The sequence below is a fragment of the Myotis davidii genome, unplaced genomic scaffold (genome assembly GCF_000327345.1).
Source record: "Myotis davidii unplaced genomic scaffold, ASM32734v1 scaffold268, whole genome shotgun sequence".
NCBI classification, from domain to species: Eukaryota; Metazoa; Chordata; class Mammalia; order Chiroptera; family Vespertilionidae; genus Myotis; species Myotis davidii.
In genome coordinates this window covers 6,342,957-6,361,619 of record NW_006383015.1, presented here as the reverse complement: position 1 = coordinate 6,361,619, position 18,663 = coordinate 6,342,957, and the positions used below count along the sequence as shown (strand labels likewise).

General features: G+C 37.0%; 1 protein-coding gene across 14 annotated transcripts in view; it reads left to right on the top strand.

The window, feature by feature from the left end:
• The window catches only part of MAP2 (microtubule associated protein 2), a 58,839-nt gene extending 40,508 nt beyond the window's left edge, over positions 1-18,331 (top strand). For 7 of the 14 annotated variants that reach the window (XM_006778952.2, XM_006778946.2, XM_006778947.2 and 4 more), the window contains 7 exons: positions 114-284; positions 1,567-1,714; positions 6,320-6,660; positions 12,962-13,054; positions 14,929-15,010; positions 17,180-17,292; positions 17,507-18,331. In XM_006778952.2, coding sequence (XP_006779015.1) covers positions 114-284; positions 1,567-1,714; positions 6,320-6,660; positions 12,962-13,054; positions 14,929-15,010; positions 17,180-17,292; positions 17,507-17,722 — 1,164 coding nt within the window. In that variant the 3' untranslated portion in view covers positions 17,723-18,331. The remainder of the gene's footprint in view (positions 1-113; positions 285-1,566; positions 1,715-6,319; positions 6,661-12,961; positions 13,055-14,928; positions 15,011-17,179; positions 17,293-17,506) is intronic. The other 7 variants (XM_006778953.2, XM_015558115.1, XM_015558114.1 and 4 more) reach the window with 3 other exon arrangements.
• Positions 18,332-18,663: the final 332 nt, after the last annotated feature.

The following is an 18,663-nucleotide window of genomic DNA, read 5'->3' as shown; positions in this document are numbered from 1 at the left end:
ATTAAAAATATACATTTAATTTTTTATATGTTTATACATTTTTAAATTTTCCTTTTATTTCATAGTTTGGTTTATTTTGTGCTTTTTTTTTGTTTGTTTTCTTTCATGGCTAGAATTCCACCTTGTCAAAGATTCCTGCCTTACAGGGTAACACAAAGTCCCCAAGATGCAGCTCAGCCTGCCCTAGTCCAACTAAAAGGACTACGTTTTCTGACGGTTTTGTAATACAGCCCTCCCCAGCGGGCTCCACGGACCGTTTGCCATGCTCAGAGTCAGGGAACAAGGTGAGGCAGCAGGTCAGTCAAAGGCGCAGAAAGCAATGTAATTTGGGAAGAGGACAGGATTCATAAATGAATGAAAGCAGACACTTTCAATTATGCCTGCGGTGAAATGTAAATAATAAACCTTTATGAAAAACAAATACAAATTAAAAGCTTGAGCAGCTATGAATAGTCTAACCATTAAAAAACTAGAAAATGTCTTTTTCTAGGTATAGCACCCATTATTAATTTATTATTTATTTGAAATTTAATAAAATTTCATACACACACACACACACACAATCTAATATATATATTGCATAATCTAATAATACCAAATTATATTATATACTAGAGGCCGGTAGGGTCCCTCAGCCTGGCATGCACCCTCTTGCAATTCAGGACCCCTCAGGGGATGTTGGAGGTCTGGTGCATGGTTTCAGCCCGATCCCCACAGGCCAGGCCGCGGGACCCCACTGGTACATGAATCCATGCATCAGGCCTTAGTATACATATAAGATTTTTGGTTAATCTCTTCCTGCGCTCCCCCCTCCCCTCTTCCCTCTAAGATTCATCAGTCTGATCTATGTTTCCATGCCTGTGCATTGAGTGTCTGCACAGTGGTGGTCAGTGCGCATCATGGCTACCGGTTGAACAGTTGAATGGTCGGATGGTCGCTTAGGCGTTTATATATATACATACATACATACAATACAGTAGAGAGTTTGGATTTGGCATCAGACACATCAGGATTTAATACTAACCTCTGTTACCTACCAACTTGAAAAAATTATATAAACTGATTAAACCTGTCTCCTTGGCTATAAAATGCATATGATTTTTGTGCTGAGAATTAAATCATAAGTGGATATAAAGTGCTTCCAGTTCCTATGACATGAGTGCACAATGTATGCAAGGGTCATTATTAGGAATATTATGCATGCAATGCCCTACTGCCATCCTTTCTGATTAATAAATTATCACGCTAATGTAGATTTTTCAGTAAAATTATTAATTCACTAAAATTACTTGAGTAGATTCATTTTTGCCTATATTATCAATTAGGATTGGAGCTTCCTGATCAATTATTAACACTAAATCCAAAGTAATCCATTTTTAAAAAACCTCTAGGCAAATATGAATTCTAAGTGTTGAAGTAGAAATGCTTATAAGCCTGTGAAATTCAGTAGTGTGCATTAAAGAAATTCATCTATCAGCACAGGAGGGAAAATAGCCAGAGCGATGTAACCACCTTGTGTAATTAAAAATAAGGGTTCACAATCCCCTCCCCCCTCCCCGCCATCAGGATGGAGTAACCAAGAGCCCAGAAAAGCGCTCATCTCTGCCGAGACCCTCCTCCATCCTCCCCCCTCGGAGAGCTGTGTCGGGAGACAGAGAGGAGAACTCCTTCTCTCTCAACAGTTCCTTCTCCTCTTCGGCGCGGCGGACCACTAGTAGGTTCTTTTGGTTTGTCTTCCTTTCTAATCGTGTTTCTAAAATCCCATAAGTAGAGCAGAACTTACGCATGTATGCCTTACCTTTGTCACAAAGTGCTTTAAAATCAGATTGCATTTGTCCTGAGGATCGGGAAATTTAGACTGTGGAGGGGTCCTAAGAGCTGTTTGAATCAAAAGGATTCATGGAGGAAATGAGTGCATACTGCTTTGTTATTCATCAAATGGGATTGGGACAAAGTTGTTTTTCTCAGAATACATTTCCCTCTTCTTTCACATTTAGAGTAAAAATAAATGTGAAAGAAGTAATTAAGAAAACCTGTAGTCAGGTGTTTAGAAAATATATAGCTATAGAAACTTAAGCCTTAAAATCTAACTGGAAAGTCAACAATCAAAACCTAGGATCCTGCTCAATTTGTTAAGAATTTGCCTTCCAATCAGGCTGTTACCAGAGGATGTTCTGTGTCAGAGCTTCAGTTTCTTTAGACTGATGGCCCATCATGAACTGGTTGGTAGTTATCGCCGTGTATGTAAAGGCTATAAAAATGTTCTAATCATTCATTACCTACTTATACGTTGTGTTGCTACCGAGACTATCCAGTAAAGCCTGGGTTCAAATTACCTTCACAAATATGTTTCTATTACACCAAAAATAGCTACCATTTATTGAGACATGGAGATGCTAAAGTCTTAAGACACATTTTCCACGCAATTTAATTAACAAAGCTAATGGTTAGGTATTAATAACCTCACTAAATCTTCTAATGAGAAAACTGACCTTTTAGAAAGTGTAACTTGTCCAGTGCTGTACAGCTAGTAAGTGGTTGAATTTGGCTGTCAGCCACTGATCATTTCACAACCTGTCCTCATAAAGTCTTCTCTATATTTATTTGGAAAAAATAGTTCCAGAGAATTGCTCTATAGAATCCCTTGGAAAATCGTACAGTATCTCTGTAACTTAAAAATCATTACAAAATGGTGGAAACGTTTGAAAAAATAGTATCTGTCATTAAGATCTATTACAAAATGGTGGAAATTGCCACTGCTATCACATTATAGTTGACTTCACCACTTACTTTCTATTAAATTTTTAGTAATTAGCCCACTTGAAATGTAACCATGACATTTAAACAGTGCTTTTGTCTACAATGAAAATGTTTGTTATATTAGAGCAATTGTGCTCTACATCATTTAGCTTCATGAAGTATTAACATCCTTTGAAATGTGTGCTAGGAAAACTTTGAAAGCATTAAAACTCTTGTTTCCTTAGCAAAAATAAAGTGTTCAAATGAAATTGGAAAGAATGCATTTAAGAGTTAGTCATCTCCAGAGATAAGACTTTAGCTCAGATATCTGGAGTTGGAATTGGGCACAACCCTGGGGGTGTTAAGACAAGACAAATGTATCAAGTACTCCCCAAATGTATACCATGAATCATGCTTCTATTCGTTGCTATGGAAACAAATGGTACTTCCTCCATAAATCTACAACTTCAAGCCACTGTGCTCTGCCCTTTAAAATGTATCTGCATATAAATTGCTTTTTTGTTCTGAGTCAATCTATTTTGATTTTCTAACTTTACTTACATAAGCATGTTGCATTGTATTATTGGATAATGAACATAACTGATACTCTAAGGAACGGGTTTGTTTCATCTCCACACAACAATAGCTAAAAGGCACAGAGACAATTAGAAGAGTGTGATTTGCCTGTCATCTTTTTAACTGCACACAAGAATATTCTGGCAGTTGGTACAGCTATTGAAAAGATTTGAAAGGAACAATGCTATACCGGCAGTTCATTTAGCCCCAAAGGAGGAAAAGACATTGTCATTGAGGAGCTGACAAGATAAATGGGGGTGCCATTTAATAAAGTAACTTGTAAATATTTTAAATTTTTTAATCTTTATTGTTGAAGGTACTACATATGTCCCCTTTTCCCCCCACTGACCTCTCTCACCCCCTCCCACCCCTTTTTAGTTGTTTTTGTATCTTAAATTTAACCTTTTTAAATTTCAGAACATATAAGAAACACTCAAATGTGTCATTTTGACAACTAGATCATCACTTATTGCAATAAAAATGATTATATCTATTGAACATCAGTGTTAATGGCATAATATTAGTGATTTCCCCCCTCATTCTCCAGATGTAACTCAAAACCTTTATTCTTTAGTTTTCGAAAGCTTAAAGCCTTTTTCTAATAGCATAGCAATGACTCTTATTTTAAAAAATATCTTTAGTAAAAATTGTTATTCACATCCAAAATATTACATCAGCTTAATCTCTATAAAGTCAAACAAATAAAAACAAACACCTCAGCAAACGTGGATCAATTCTGAATCCAATTCGTACTATTTTAAAAAGAAAACATATTGTATACCTCCTGTGTTCAGATCCCACTGGGTACAGTGACAAGTAGTACAGAGAAGATCCCTCTCCCTCAAAGACCTGAGTTATTCGGAGGTGAGGAAGTCATAGAGAAAACATTTGAGGCAGAAATACGGTTCTGCAGAAGGACATAGTGATTGATTCAAGTCTGCATCCAAAACTTGTTCAGAAACAAGCTTCGTGGAAAAGAAGCTACAGGCAAGTTGGGTGTGGTTGCATCATCCTGGTCTCAAAATACGATTTTGTTGAAAGCAATAAAAATCACAGAATGCACACTAATTTATCACTTCAGTCTCTTCATATCTCATTTCATATTGTTAGTTGAAGAGTTTACCTGTTTTGCCCTTATGTTACAAAACCAAAAGGACATAGGGCAACTTTCAATTAATATGTGAAAACTGTTCACTGAAACAGGAAATAAAAATTATTCTGTTTCTCCAGGAAATTAAACCTAGACCAATGAGTAGCTCTATGTTGCCTATACATGACAATTGTCTTAGAAGCTCTGTGGACCTCACTACTTGTAAATATTTAAGCAGATATTAATTGTCCCCCTTCTCAGGAAGAACTTCCTACAACAGTGGTCAATGACATTAGATGACTCTATGTCCTCTTCACTTCATTGGTTTTAAACTTAATGAGTCATATCTTTATCCTCTCTACAGGATTTCTGGAAGATTCGTTGATTTTTATAAAGTACCACATACTCAGTAAAAAAAATAAAAATCATGTCCTTAAAATACAACAAAAGAGTTTGTATAATCAATGTAAATAATGTAATTAAGTGGTCTATAAATGAAATCAATGTATTATTCTAAGAGAAAAGATTTTTATGTTAAGAAAAAGATAACAGCCCAGGCGGTGTTGCACAGTGGTTGAGCGACGACCTATGAGGAGATCTTGGTTCAATTCCCAGGCAGGGCACATGCCTGGGTTGTGGGCTCTATCCCCAGTAGGGGGCCTGCAGGAAACAGTGGATCAGTGATTCTCTCTCATCGTTGATGTTTTTGTCTCTCCTTCTCCCTTCTTCTCTAAAATCAATAAAAAGTATATTTAAAAAGAAAAACTTAAAAAATATTAAGAAGCTAGAATTTAATATTGTCTGGGTAAATGAGCCTCAATGTCCTCATTTTTAAATTAGGGATAATAAGAGGTCCCTTTAGCTATTATATTTTTTGTATTTTGTTTTTGTTTGTTTAGTTGTTTGGTTGGTTGGTTGGTATTTTGGTAGTCACAAAAGTGTTTTGAAATTTGTAAGGTATACTTTTATTTATATCATTCTTTCAAAAAAAAGGTTTGAAATGTCATTCAAAATACATTTTAAAAGATAATATGAGGCAAACATAGTATAAGAAATGGGGGAAAGGAGTCAGATGATAAAGTGAGGCTAAAGTCAAATTGAGGCCAAAAAAATTGTATCTTGCAATATCCTGAATAATTGGCCATGAGAGATTATTGATTTGCCTTCAAATTACCAAACTAGTAATGAGGGTAGAGGAGAAAACACAATCAGAAACAAGATTTACTGTGAATATAATGTTAAAAACATCCTAGTTTTCTAAGGAGATAAGTGGACTTTTTTTTTGGTATTAAGAACTAAGACAACTTTCCTTATAAAGAAAATACATGGTATTGTAGACAATGTCTGACATCATTGAATGACTTTCAATAAACACATTTGCAACTCACAGTGCTTTTCAATATAAGATGAGGGGATACCATTGAAACGTAATCCAATAATTTTCTACATAGTCCAAAAGTATGTGATTTAAGTCACAGTTTAACATTGAATGTCCACCTAGTTATCAGAATGAAGTTACTGCACAGAGCAATGGTCTTCATACCATTTGAGGGAACTTCAGTAAATACGAACTCACATAAGATTAAGGGCAGACACTTTTTGCAACTAATGGCAGATCCATATGCCTTAATGATTACCCAGGTAAAAAACCGTTTTTGACACATTCATAATAGAATTAAGAAAAATCAGCAAAACTCAAGTTTTATTCTTGCATTGACAGCAATGCATGTTCAAAAAAATGTACCAGGTAATGACCGTAAAAGAGGAGGCTTACATTTTTTAGCATTGTGATTCATAGATACTCTAAATACTTCAGAAACTTAATGCATTATAAATGTTTGTGAGAAGAAGGATACGTTGAGGAGAGCTTTTTAATGCTGAATTTTTGGTTTTGCTTTTTATTTGTTCAAATAGGGTCAGAGCCGATTCGCAGAGCAGGAAAAAGTGGCACTTCAACACCCACCACCCCTGGATCAACCGCCATCACACCTGGCACCCCACCAAGCTACTCTTCACGCACCCCAGGCACTCCTGGAACCCCTAGCTACCCCAGGACCCCTCACACACCAGGAACCCCCAAATCTGCCATCTTGGTTCCCAGTGAGAAGAAAGTTGCCATCATCCGTACTCCTCCGAAGTCTCCTGCTACTCCTAAGCAGCTTCGGCTTATTAACCAACCACTGCCAGACCTGAAGAATGTCAAGTCTAAAATAGGATCAACAGACAACATCAAATACCAGCCTAAAGGGGGGCAGGTAAGAACCATATGAATACGTATTTGCTGCCAGGTATAAAATCCACTAATTATTATGATGCCTTCCTCATAATATAAGCTAACAGTTCTTACAGAAAAAGGGAGATGGAGTTACTGGTTTGATTTATGGCCAAGAGTTTGGAACTTAATCTGAGAAAGCTAGCTTATAAAATATAATGAAAATCACCGGACATATTTATTTCTATTAATAAATATGGTTGCTATTGGATAAAAATTGTTGTGACCACGTAAGAGAAACTTTTATTTGTTTGCCTAACAGATCTTTTCTAAATGTATCTCTATTGCCTTATGGATTTTAACTTAAGAGATTAAAATTGCATTTCTGATATAAGTTGACAGCATTCTATTTTAGATCCTGCCTGTGAGCTCATCTGACTATATTTTAGTGATTCCACTTTCACCTCCTTCCTTCTTCCCCAAGGTTTTCCTATGACGTCTTCTACCATTTCCTCATGTTCACTCCAAATCAGAGCATGCTTTACCAAGTTTCTTCTCTGGCTGAGGTTGCCCGAACATTGCAAAGGACGAATATTCATGTTGATAATAAATAGACAGTCTATATGGTTTTGATGAATACAATTGTACTAGAACCCTATTTAAGATTAATTGTCTTGGGAATTCAACAACTTTTCAAGTTGAGAAGCCTTATTATTTGCCCCAATTTGTACATTTTTTGCTCTTCTAGATGTATGGGTTTTGTGCTCTTAGCCATCATCTTTCCTTTGAAAGTCCTGTCTTTTATTGGCAAGAGGCTGTTCTGCTCAATGGCTTAGTTCAGTGAGACAAATCAATGCCTAATGTCATAGATAACCTAGCTGAAGATATGAGGAGACTGATAGAAGCAATAAAGTTCATCTTTTTTAGCTGAAACAAACTCACTCTATTGGAAAGAATACATACAATCCTGGATTCAGTGTAGACAGTGATCTTGGCTAATTTAACTTAAGACAAAGGTAAAACTATCTTATTAAGTGCATTGATTTGAAACTATCTAAATGTAGTTAGCTCCCTAATCTACAGTAAATCTAAATTTTAGAATAAATAACATTACTTTTTAAAAACACAGTTACTTGCCCTAACCGGTTTGGCTCACTGGATAGAGCGTTGGCCTGGGGACTGAAGGGTCCCAGGTTCGATTCCCGTAAAATAAATAAATAAATAAATAAAAATAAAAACACAGTTACTTGATTAAACAAAGTTAGGAAAAATAATTTCTCTAAATGCATGGCATAAAAACATTTAGGCAACAACTCAATGAATGGCACTTTATACCTTTTCTATCTATTTCTATAGGCACATTTATTTATGTGAAATATGCATCAGTGTTTTGACAGGTTTCTTGTTTTTATCAGTCTTATGAAGATTAGTATACACTGCATATTTTTTTTACCCTTATGATAGTTGAAAGTTACTAATGAGGTTAGTTTCACAAGGCCATAATTTACAGATTATTGGATAGAGAACTTAGGTGTATCATGACTTCTGCAAGGCCATTTCTGTGGATTTGATGGACTGCCTTGTGAATTATATACTTCATGCATGGAGCAGTCAGTCATTTTCAGGTCAGCTGGGCTAAAGATGGAGGCATCTCCAAGCAAGAAATTCCTGTTCAACCGTACTCATCTTTGACTTAAAAACTCTTGTAGAATTTTTCAGCCTATTACTTTCACTGTCGGTGTTACCCTAGCATCTTTTTTAAATGTTTATTTAGATAAATCCATTATACTAGAACCTAAGAAATATCTTTACATTCTAGAAATAAAACAGTCTAATTTTTCTTAGAAACTAATTAAGGAACATTAAATATCGAAGATATTCAGCTTCTTATAGTCTTTCATATTTCCACAAAATAAGAAACAGAAGTTCTCCCATTACCCACATGAATAAAGACTTCAAGAAAGTGAAGGAATCAGCCATATGAGTAACTGGGGAAGAGTATTTCAGGCAGAAGAAACTACACACGCAAAGGCCCTGCGGTAGAAGCAGGCCTTGCAGGTTCTAGGAACAGCAAGGAAAGTTCACATTGAGTTATTATTTTTAATATTATGACACTTATTCAAAAAGTAGGACTCTTGCCAAATCAAAAATCTGAGTCATCTTTCCATCTCCCTTTTCCTCATCCCATATCCTGGCCATCTTGAAGATCTAATGATTTGATGCCCCACATAGCTCTTACTACATTGTACACCACTATAGCACAGGTTACGTTATCTCTTGTTGATGTCACTATAGTAGTTGTTAAATGGTCTCCCTTCATCTTTTCTTTTATCTTAATATACACCCAATACTATAGCCAGTCCTTCTCACCACATTTGTAATTAAGCATTCCATTGTATGGTTATTTAATGCCGATCTTGTCTAATTTACTCGACCATAAGCTCTATAAAATTAGGGATGAGGTCCATTTTGTTCTCAGTATTCAGTAGACGCTCAATAAAATATTTGTTGAAAGTAGAATGAATGTAGTATTTTATATGCATGGTGAGATGCATTCTTTCTAGTGACTGTTGAATAGGTGTGAATGCCTAATGCCATTACAATTGTTACCCAAAGAAACTTCCCCTGTTTAGACCACAGTGAATATTGTCTTAAAGAATATTGGACCAGGATGTAAGAGCTGAGTTCTTGGTCCCCTTTTCTATTAAATTTTGCATGACCTTAGATACTGACCTCTTACATCCTCAGATTTCTTAATTTGTAGAATAGAAGCAACAAAATAATACCTGTTTTTGTATATAGCACCATCTCATTTAAATAAACTATACCCTCGTTGGTTTGGCTCAGTGGATAGAGCATCAGCCTGTGGACCAAAGGGTCTCGGGTTCAGTTCCAGTCAAGGACACATACCTTGGCTGCAGGCTCCTCCCCAGCCGGAGCCCTGGTCGGGGCCCGTGCAGAAGAAGGCAACCAGCCCATGTGTTTCTCTCGCAGTGCTGTTTCCCTCTGTCTTTCTCTCTCTCTTCCACTCTCCCTGAAAATCCATGGAAAAATATCTTCGAGTGAGGATTAACAAAAATAAATAATAAATAGACTATTTATTAAAGGTCACTTTTAGATCTCATATCTATGGTTTGCCTCAGAATATGATAGTAATTTGTCAACTATGTGTGCAACTAAGTCACAGATATTTTCCTAGGATATTGAAATCCCTTTTTGCCAGTCTCCTGCTGTGGCTGGACGGATTGGGCTGAACCTTGAAAGATGATCTGTTACAGGTTCTACTAGCAAGAGATAATAACATGAAGAAAGCATGGGGATGAACTTGAAAGTATAAACACAGTCTGGCCCCAAATGTAAAGTATTAAGCGAGGCCTCAAAAATCAGATTTGCTGCGAACCCTGGCTTCCTGGCTAAGAAACGTTGATGCATTTAATTGGAAATAGGGAGTAGGTGAGAATTTTGAATAAGGCAGAGCTTTAGGAAGATGATCCAGTTGATTTCACTTCCACTGAGAAGTATGCAGAAGAAAAAATTGCCTCTCTTTCAGATCACCCCATTTTGCGTTAATAGTTCAAGTAAAACTTTTAATAAAAGAAAATAATAAAAGTTAAAATGTGTTATAGAGTTCATTTGGGTAATGATTATTCAAATATTTTTCTTCCATATGCTGAATATAGAAAATTAGTTAATTTGCCAAATAGAAGTTTTTTATTTATATTTTTTAGACAGTCTCTAAAATATTAAAATAATTTTCTGTTGACATATGCTTTAGGAAAACAAAAGTTCAACGAAAATTCTTCTCAAAGAAAGAAATTTGATTTAGATCTTTCCATAGAACAGAGTTAAAACTCAACTCTCTCATTTAAACACACACACACACACACAACTAATCTAGAAGGGTAATTCTATTTCATTGCCAAAACTTTATCCTTCACAGAAGCCTTCTATTTTTCTATTTTATGGAAAGGTTTGTGGCAAGTGCTGGTATTTGTGGAATTAGCTCTCTAAGTGTTAATTAATGCAAATGATCTTAGAGATCTTTGGCATGAAGTATTTTGTAAATTTTCTAAGGCATAAATGTGAGTCACACAGACAAGGTGGGTGATCAGGTGCAAGTTGTCGAGCTAGAGGATAAATCACACTGAGCAAGGGGTTTTGTTTTGTCTACTTAGTCATCAAGCAAGATGGCACATGTCATACTTGGCCTCATTTTAGACAAAAGCAATATACTATGAAGCTATTGCAAATATGGAAATATGTAAAGAATGTGCCATTAACGCATGTCAAAGGTCGGCTTCCCATTATAGATTGAACTGACATAGGTTAAGAAAGTCTACCATGGAAAAGAATCAGCTAGTGTTTCAGTAGAAAATCTGTGACTAGAAAACCAGAAAAAATCAGCAGAAGTCGACATTTAAGTTTTAAGATTTAAATCATCTCTAAATAATGCTAGCAATGTGTGTGATGCCATTGGGTTTGAATAACTTGTTTTGGCAATCAGAAAAATTGTCAAAAAGTTGATGAAATGTTAGAGTCAGATTCTTGCAGCCGAATTTAGAATTTCCATTTTTGCAGCAAGTTAATTAGAGTTAACATTTGGCTTGTGATCACTTTGTAATGAGTGTCTTGATTGGTACTCTAATGATTTCTAATTTAAAGTTTGTTAATGCAATATGAGACCTTCTATATTCCTAAGGATGAGAGAAAAAACTGGCTTAGGTGAATTCTATTTCATTGCCAAATAATTAGATCTTCATGGATAAAAATTAAAAGGATTATTAAGCATAATAAATTATTTCCTTTCTAAAATACATTTTTGTGGTTTGAAATGTAATGGTCTTTATTGACTCAAAGGTATATGTATCATTGTTTATATGAAATTCTGAGCTTACAACTACACTTATTGTTAGATATAGACTGTTTGATATACCCCCTTTTATGAAACTGGAATTTTTATCATGCCCTAAAGTGTGGCCCAATCATCACATCTTCTGAATTCAGATCTTTGACAAGAGGCCCTTCCCTTGGGCTGTCAATGAGAGTTGCCAATGATATTTCCCTATAAGGGACAGCTATCTTGTCAGTGTTCGTTAGGCAGGGCTGCGACTTAAGCTTTGTCTTGTTAAAAATAGTCAGGACTCATGTCCTCTTGCAATTTTTTATCCTTTTTTAAAAGATTGAGAGATGTAATACTAGATGTAACACAGCTGTATATCTAAGATAAATTTATTTAGCTTTTTTTTTTAGAAAATAAGAGGATAAACTGTCCAATAAAGCATTGAAAATGTGATTTCTCTTAAGCTATTAGGGGAAGGGAAGAACAGTAGCTTTAGAAAAAGAAAAACCAACCAACCAAACAATTAAAAATAAACCTTTCTTTCTGTGCTAACTTTGCTTATCTGCCCTCTACAACATGCAGAATTCAAAAGACACATCAAAGAAGTCACAAGAGTTTTAACTTTGCACATTATATTATGCCAGAGAAATATCTTTCCAGATCTGGATTTGCTATTGTCTTCAAGATAAAACTGAACTTCCTGAAAATAGAAATAAAACACCTAACCTCAAATCTGTTGGACCTACCCAAGGCCTGGACTGCATGACCTCATATAAGTCAGCTAACTAAAGTTTTTTGGTTTTCTACCTTCTGCAAATAGAGAGAATGCTTCCACACCTACCACCCAAGGGCAATGCCTGTTTACCTGTGAGCAGCTTTCAGAGAGGCATTCAAAGGCCACTGAGCCGCGCCTTCAGGGAAGGCCCAGAGCTGCCTTGTTGACCCTCTTAGGAAACCAGGGGTTCTTCCCCTGAATGAGTGAGGACCCTCACCTGTAGCATTCATTAGACCCTGTGCTATGGGACCCAATAATCCAGTTAAGTCAAGATGATTTATAATGGTGATGGCTGACACTGTCAGGGTTAAAGAGAGGCAGGCAGGGCCCTGGCGTATCCTCCAGGATCCTGGGCTGAACTACGCTGAACTATACTATTGGACCTTCATAGAGTAAACCTGAGCCTCACTGTTGCCCGCAGTACTGGAAGCCTCCTCCTCCCAGATGATCCAAGTTTTCATTTTCTCTTCCTCTAATTGCTTCCATATTATACCTGCCTACAACTGGGACACAGAAGGCTCTGGAGCACTTGGCCCTTGGGAGTCAGAACAATAGAGGCTCATTCTTATATGATAGATCTGCTCCTTAGTTCCAGTGTTCACTTTTCTCTTAAATTATTACGTAGGTGGAAGGGAGTTTGGAGCCCCTTTGGCGCTACCCATTCTGGTTCCCTATACCCAGCCTGTTGAAAGAAAAATGCACAATGAAGTTACCTCCAATTCCTTTTAGGTTAGGATTTTAAACAAGAAGATCGATTTTAGCAAGGTTCAGTCCAGATGTGGTTCCAAGGATAACATCAAACATTCTGCTGGGGGCGGAAATGTAAGTAGAAGCTTCTGTTAGAAAGCTGTCCTGATTGCGTGGAGCCATCTGCACAGCCAGCACCCTGTCTCCTTTCCTGCCTCCTCCCCAACACACTCCGCCTTGTTGCTGCACCACGTGGCCCCTTGATCTGGGAGCTTCTCAGCCTTGCACTTTTGGTGGTGGGTTTCTCATCCTTCCCTTTAAGATCACCAGCACATTTCTTGCTTTCGTTTGAAGAAACAAAACCTTAATGGAGTGCACTATGGTTTTCAGGGGCATGGAAAACCCACTTCACTTGCCAATTTTGTTTGCTGGCCTTTGGCCCCAAGGCATTTCCTCACGCTATCTCTGTTCCCCTGCAAAAGTCACCTGGGCACACACTTTTCTAGCTCCATTTAAATTACTCTTGAGGCAAAGACTGATAGAGTTTAAAATACCCGGTGTGTGATGTCAGTCTTTTGTGCTAAATCATTCATGAGAATTAGAAGTCCCTTGAATAAGACAAAACTGGTGAAGTATGGGTCATCTCTAATTCAAAGTGAAAGGGTTCAAGTCCCGGTATACATGTCTTAATGGTATTTTTCCTGTCTCTTAAATTGAGTGGACATAATATCCTGAGAGGAAAGGAAAGATGAATCCATGTCTCTCAAACTTAGTTGAGGCAGAATTGAAACAGGCAAACTCAAGCCAGATCCTGGCACGTAAACTTTAGGTTCTGGCCATCTGTCACTCCAATAATTTAGAGTACAAAAACCAGAATTCTCACCTGTCTAATGATTCTTGGCTCCTTGCTCCTCAACTGGACAGAGATGGAGTCAAGCAGTGAGAGATGAGCAAGTGACTTCTATCAGGAACTGTCACCTGATGTTCAAAGATGATCCACTTAGCATAAAAATTTCCCCTCATGGGAAGTCCATAGCAAGGTTTGCTGGGCTTCTCCAAGAGTTCTGGGCTAAGCCTCAGGGTCACTGTTTACATGGACATGGTTGCCTTCCTCCCTGTTGGCCTAACTGTAAGTCTCACCACCTGCTACTTTCACAGAAACAGTATCAGTCCCAGTAAATAACTTGAAGTGATCAGAAGACAGACCCAAAATACCTAAATAAAAAAAGGATAAATTGAGATAACTAATAAACTTAAAATAAGTAGGTGTGCTCCCAACCTCCAAAACAATAATCTTAAAATTTCCTCTAGAGAAGAATCGCTTATTCAAACACACAGAGTCCCTGGCCCCATTTCCACAGCATCCATTTTAGTAATCCCCACATACTTCTGATGCAAATGCACCATGAGCCACACTTGGAAAAGCACTATTCTAAATATTGCGAGAGGAAATAATTTCAACAAAACACAAAAAGAAAAAAAAATGCTGTTCTCATTAATAATCTGGTGCGCAAGAAAAATTCCATTTAGCTAAGACATAATGTTTTAGAAAAGTATGTTTACAGCTTTCTTCTTCCTGTATCCTAAAGCAATACTGTTCTTCTTGTATCTTTGAGCAATGTTGTTCACTTCTATGTAAAAATCACTTTTGAAAAAAATAATGTACCTCCTCACTTGGCTCTTTGCTTATGGAAAGGTTTAACACGATGTCGCTTCATTCTTGCCTTATTAATCCAGGTGTTTCTGTCCCCTTTGTGGCATGATCTGTTTCCTACTAATACAATCTTCTGTTTTAGGATTTTCTCCCACTTGGGTCCTTCTTTCCAACCAAACATGTGGGAGGACATGTGGGAAAGTATGTTGCCCTATGTGTGTATGTACTTCAGTTTGGGTTCCTGGATATGTTGTGGTGTGTTGTGAGTTTGTACATGTTTCTAGATTTGATGTATGAACTTAGGGGGTTTGTTCAAATCTAAACTATTTTAAGCATTGTTGTGTGATTCACACAGGTACAGATTGTTACTAAGAAGATAGATCTAAGCCATGTGACATCCAAATGTGGCTCTCTGAAGAACATCCGCCACAGGCCAGGTAAGTAAATGCTTTTAGTAGCTTGAGGAATATTATACAGTGGGGCCTTGACTTACGAGTTTAATTCGTTCCGTGACGGAGCTCGTAACTCAAATTACTCGTATGTCAAATCAATTTTCACCATTACAATGACACGTGATGCCGGGCTGATGTTGTGGCGTTCACTGTGACGTTCGCTGCGCCAACTAGCGGTGGGGTATCTGAAGCTGGCTCGTAACCCGAATTTTAGCTCGCAACTCAAAGCAAAAAATCGGCCGAGAGATGGCTCGTATCTCGAAAAACTTGTTAGTCGGGACACTCGTAAGTCAAGGCCCCACTGTATTGGATTCAAGAAGTTGACAAGCAAAGGTTTTGTTGTTGTGAAATACCCAATCGGAAGGACTTTTCAATGTCCTGATACTTAATTCTTTTATATAGAGAAACTTAAGTTAGAAATTTGGGCATCTTCATTTGGACAAGTAAACTCAATTACCAAAAATAGGCCATATATCATAGGGCAGGTTAAAAATTACAGGATACATTTATCTCTATGTACTCAACATGCTTACTGCAGCTCTTTCTAAATATGTAGTCTATAAAATGCTTTGGACCATGTATTCATACATAATTACATGGACTTAAAGCAGCATTTCCAACGATTTTTCATGAGATTGTTTTTCTACATTAAGTGAAATAAGGATTGTGGGTAAGCAAAGCTGAAGAATTTTATTTACTGTTGAATTTCTCAGATCCTTTAGTAGGTCAATAAGAACTATAAATTATCAGCAGAATATAAATGCTTCTCAAATGTATTTGACTATGGACCTCTTGATTTTCTAGAATATGTCATGGGACTAGTGCTCTACGGTAGAGTTTATATTCTTAATTCCTAAGGATTTTTTCCCTCTTTCAAATGTGACTCTAACACATATTTTGAGTTGTTTTTCTGAGTAGCACATATTACATGTATTTTTGCTAAACTCCACCTCCACTCATGTGTAAATAATGGACAACTATCAAATTTGTAATTTTCTTGAGAAATTTTGATACAATTTTTATATATCATTGTATTATAAAATAACATGAGGAAGCAATTGGTTTTAATAATCTATGCTTATCATCTTAATTAAACCAGGTATTAGACTATTCCCATTCATCGTCTCACATGTTATCAGAAACAAGGTGTAAGAGCAATTAAGCCCAGTAAGACTGCTGATCAGGAGATTATTAAAAAGATTTATTAGTTGAAAAACATTTATTCATTAAAATTGATAAATGCCTTAGAAACATGTCTTTGCTTTGGCAAGGGGTATTCATAAAACAAGTCAAGGAATTAAAATTGCTTATATGGAGTCTCTATTACTAGTTTCAGAACTGCTACCCTGGCTGTAGCTTCTCTGTCATTCATGAGGCAGCAGGGACATGGTCCCATTCTGCCTGTCTTCATAATTCCCCTGTCTATAACTCAGGCCTACAAACACTTAGCTGACTTTGTACTTCCCTGTCAACAGTATAACTGAGGTTTTTGGCCATACTGCCTATTTTCTTCCAGAATACAGAAGAAAATATTGTGTTCTTTAATTCCAGACAGTAAGTATACAATTATTCAAATTTACCTGGGGTCTTGATGCACAGAAAAATTTTACATAGACAAGGAAATATTCTGTGCAGAGATTTACTGGTATAAAAGACTATTGTCATGAACTCCCACCTATTCCTAAATCTAGCTCTTCTATAATAACTGAATCAGATGACTAAATTCATAAAGAAGTGTTAGCACAATGATCCTTGACAACAGCAAGATTTTCACCAGTTTACTGTGGAATGTGGAATATCTATTGAGGATATGAAGGAAACAGGCCAGCACCTGCAGTCACAGATTGTTTATATACAGATAAGAGAAGCCCCTCTGATATCTTATGTTACAGTGGATAGAGGAGAAAGGTATTAATATGTAAAGCAATCCATATAATAGTACAAAAAAGATGTCATTATCTTGGGTGACATGGGGAAAATGGTACGGACTAGAAATTTTAAAAGATTTTTTTTTCACATCTATGGTCAGAGGCTAGTAGAGCTAATTGAGCTTGTGGTTTACAATGGTATATCTACTATAATCATTTTTGGGAAATAGTCACCACTAATAGATTTCATTTCAGCAAGGATTTTAAAGCCTTTCTCCTCACATAGGTGGTGGACGTGTGAAAATTGAGAGTGTAAAACTGGATTTCAAAGAAAAGGCCCAAGCTAAAGTCGGTTCGCTTGACAATGCTCACCATGTACCCGGAGGTGGAAATGTCAAGGTAAGAAACAAGGTCATAATTGCTCTCGCCTTTTGTTTGTTTGTTTGTTTGTTTTTATCAACATGGGTCCAAGACTAAAGACCTGAACATATGGGAAGTGGGGATGGCAGAGCTGAGTAGAAGTGACATTCACATTAGCTCTGGGATATAGAAAAAGATCTAGGGGTTAGTTAAGATGCTTGAATTAACAAGGACTGATGCTTGTCTTAAACAGATTGACAGCCAGAAGTTGAACTTCAGAGAGCATGCTAAGGCCCGTGTGGACCACGGGGCTGAGATCATCACGCAATCCCCAGGCAGATCCAGCGTGGCGTCCCCGAGGCGACTCAGCAACGTCTCCTCCTCGGGAAGCATCAACCTGCTCGAATCCCCTCAGCTCGCCACCCTGGCCGAGGATGTCACTGCTGCACTCGCTAAGCAGGGCTTGTGAATATTTCTCACTTAGCATTGAAGTAATACTATTTAGGCATGAGCTCTTGGCAGGAGTGGGCTCTGAGCAGGTGTTATGTTTATTCTTTACAAACCATAAAATAAATATAATCTCATTCCCAAACTCTAGTAATTGTTACAATTTTATATTTAAAAAACAGGAATAGCATATGCAGAAATTGACTTGATTTCCATTTGCAACAGGAAGACACTGGCTTTACCTAAGTACAATTGGGCGATTATTTTTGCTCTGCTCTGTTTTGCATGGAGTATTATTATTTGAAAAATTGCATTTTCACCTTTCATGTGCCTGAAGGCTATCCACTACATTCTGAAAGGCCTTGTTAACATCCAAGCTGCTCATCTCACTATTATTCTACTGCTGGGTGGGTGAAACGATAAAAGCTTCACATTGTAACTTATTGCCGGTTCAAAAGAAATCAAGGAGTCTGATGGCAGGAAGGGAAGAGCATGTAAGAAATAAGGTTGTTTTTTTTTTTTTAAGTGTTATTTTGTATAAATGGGAAGAAAGATTCAATTAAGTTATTAACATTTGGGACCTGGATAATTATATCAGAGTATAAGTCAATTCAATAAATTATTTAACTAATTAAAAAATAGCTTCGAAGCATTTGAGCTGCGGTTGAGGAAGTGGTGCGGAAGTGCTCTCTTAAGGATGAGGCACTTGCACTCGGATGGACTCGTGTCTGGTTAGAATGTCAGTTATCAGCTAGATCTGTGTCCACACTACCAGTTTCACACCCCCTTTCCATCTGTTTGATACAGTATTATAGATATAAATATATATATATTTCTCTGTGGCCATTTGTGATACTTCCTCATATACTTGAATATTATACTTCCTTATTCACAGTATCTGTGTCTCCTGCACCCTTTGGTGTTGCAATTTTAGGTATGTGAAAGTAGATGTTCGGGGTTCTT